The 1,775-nt window shown below is 45.4% G+C and overlaps 1 protein-coding gene across 2 annotated transcripts in view; it reads left to right on the top strand.

Moving 5' to 3' along the window:
- Positions 1-1,775, top strand: part of LEO1 (LEO1 homolog, Paf1/RNA polymerase II complex component) — a 34,733-nt gene that overhangs the window by 25,518 nt on the left and 7,440 nt on the right. For both annotated transcript variants that reach the window (XM_003784362.1, XM_023510131.1), the window contains exon 11: positions 431-528. In XM_003784362.1, the coding sequence (XP_003784410.1) occupies positions 431-528 (98 nt within the window). The remainder of the gene's footprint in view (positions 1-430; positions 529-1,775) is intronic.

Below are 1,775 nucleotides of genomic sequence, written 5' to 3'. Positions count from 1 at the left end.
GACTCACTTGAGCCCAGGAGTTGGAGGTTGCTGTGAGCTGTGATGCCATGGCACTCTACCCAGGGGGATAGCTTGAGGCTCCGTCTCAAAAAAAAATAATAAAAAATAAAATAAAAAAAGAAAGTCACTCATAGGGTGGTGCCCATAGCTCAGTGGGTAGGATGTCAGCCGCATACACCCAGGCTGGAGGGTTCAAACCTGGCTGGGACTAGCTAAACAACAATGATAACTGCAACAACAAAAAAATATCCAGGCATTGTGGCGGGCGCCTGTAGTCCTAGCTGCTTGGGAGGCGAGAGAATCGCTTAAGCCCAAGAGTGTGAGGTTGCTGTGAGCTCTAATGCCATAGCACTCTACTGAGGGCGACATAATGAGGCTCTGTCACAAAAAAAAAAGAAAGATACTCATAATCTAATTGCTTTGGTTTCAGAGGAACGAGCCAGAATCTATTCCTCAGACAGTGATGAAGGATCAGAAGAAGATAAGGCTCAAAGATTACTCAAAGCAAAGAAACTCACCAGTGACGAGGTAAGACCAGATGTATTGGGTTGTAGGGGTTTTCCCTGTACCCAGAAGCCAACTCCTGGGAATGAGCAGGATTGCAGACAGAAGTCTGCATACGTCAGAGACATTCAGTGAGATGCAGTAATAAGACTAGGAGTGGTCCCGGAGATGGTCCGCTACTTATGCTGGGGTGGGTCTCAGGAGGCTGCACAGAGGAGAGCTCTGCTGGGAGCTGAAGGGTCTCAGGAGGCTGCACAGAGGAGAGCTCTGCTGGGAGCTGAAGAAGCTTGAAGGCCCGGGTGGAGTACTGCAGGTTGATGGCAGCAAGGCCTGCGAGACGTGCAGGGCCCTCAGGTATCAAGGCTCACGTAGGGAGCCCTGTCTTGTTGGCCATACCCACCCAGAGTGGAGTTCTCTCAAGCTGAGCTGGAGTACAAAGAGGAAGGGAGGAGAGTGTGCCTCAGAACCGCAGACTCTCGCTGTTACGAGGAGATTGTGCCTCAGAACCGCAGACTCTCGCTGTTACGAGGAGATTGTGCCTCAGATGCCGCAGACTCTCGCTGTTCTGAGTTTGAGTAGATTTTCCTGAATACAGCATTTGCTGTATGTACTCAGGATAATTTCCAGAGAGCACTTTTGCTTTTTCCTCCAGTGTTTGCTCGCTGAGTGGCTCAGTGGAGTTCCTAATGCTGACATCTTACAAGTGGGAGTTGTAATTTTCCTCAGTAGCTGCTTTTTTGATCCTTTAAAAAAAAAAAAATCAGTGGTATTCTTGAATTTCACCTTGATTTCTATTTTGTATTTCTTTTCATTTGTTCTGACTGGGACTTTTGGATTTCCTGAACCTGTGGATTGGTATCTTTCTCAACCATCCATTCTTCAGTACTACTTTTGCACTGGTCTCCCCCTCCCTTCTTTCCGAACTCTGATTAGCTGCATTTCATTCCATCTCACTCTGTCTTGACTAGTAAGCTGTTTTCCATAGTTTCCACATCTTCGTCTCTCTGCATCGCAGGACACCTCTTCAGATCCTTTCAGTTCACTGCTTCTTTCTTTAGCTTTGTCTCATACATTGTTATTCTTTTTTACTTTATCTTTGGTCTCTGGAGGTTTAGTTTCTTTTTCAAATTGGTCACTTAGGAGTGTCCTGCTGCTTCGTCATATTTTCAGTTTCTCCTTTTATGTGTTTCAGTATTTTAAACCTACATATATGTCTTGTCTTATGCCTGATAATTCCACTGTATGAAGTCTTTTTTTTTTTTTTTTTTTTT

This window comes from Otolemur garnettii, unplaced genomic scaffold (assembly GCF_000181295.1).
Source record: "Otolemur garnettii isolate 467f Iridium unplaced genomic scaffold, OtoGar3 scaffold00011, whole genome shotgun sequence".
Classification (NCBI taxonomy): domain Eukaryota; kingdom Metazoa; phylum Chordata; class Mammalia; order Primates; family Galagidae; genus Otolemur; species Otolemur garnettii.
Note: the sequence above shows the minus strand (reverse complement) of the source record. Positions and strands in the feature narration are given on the sequence as shown.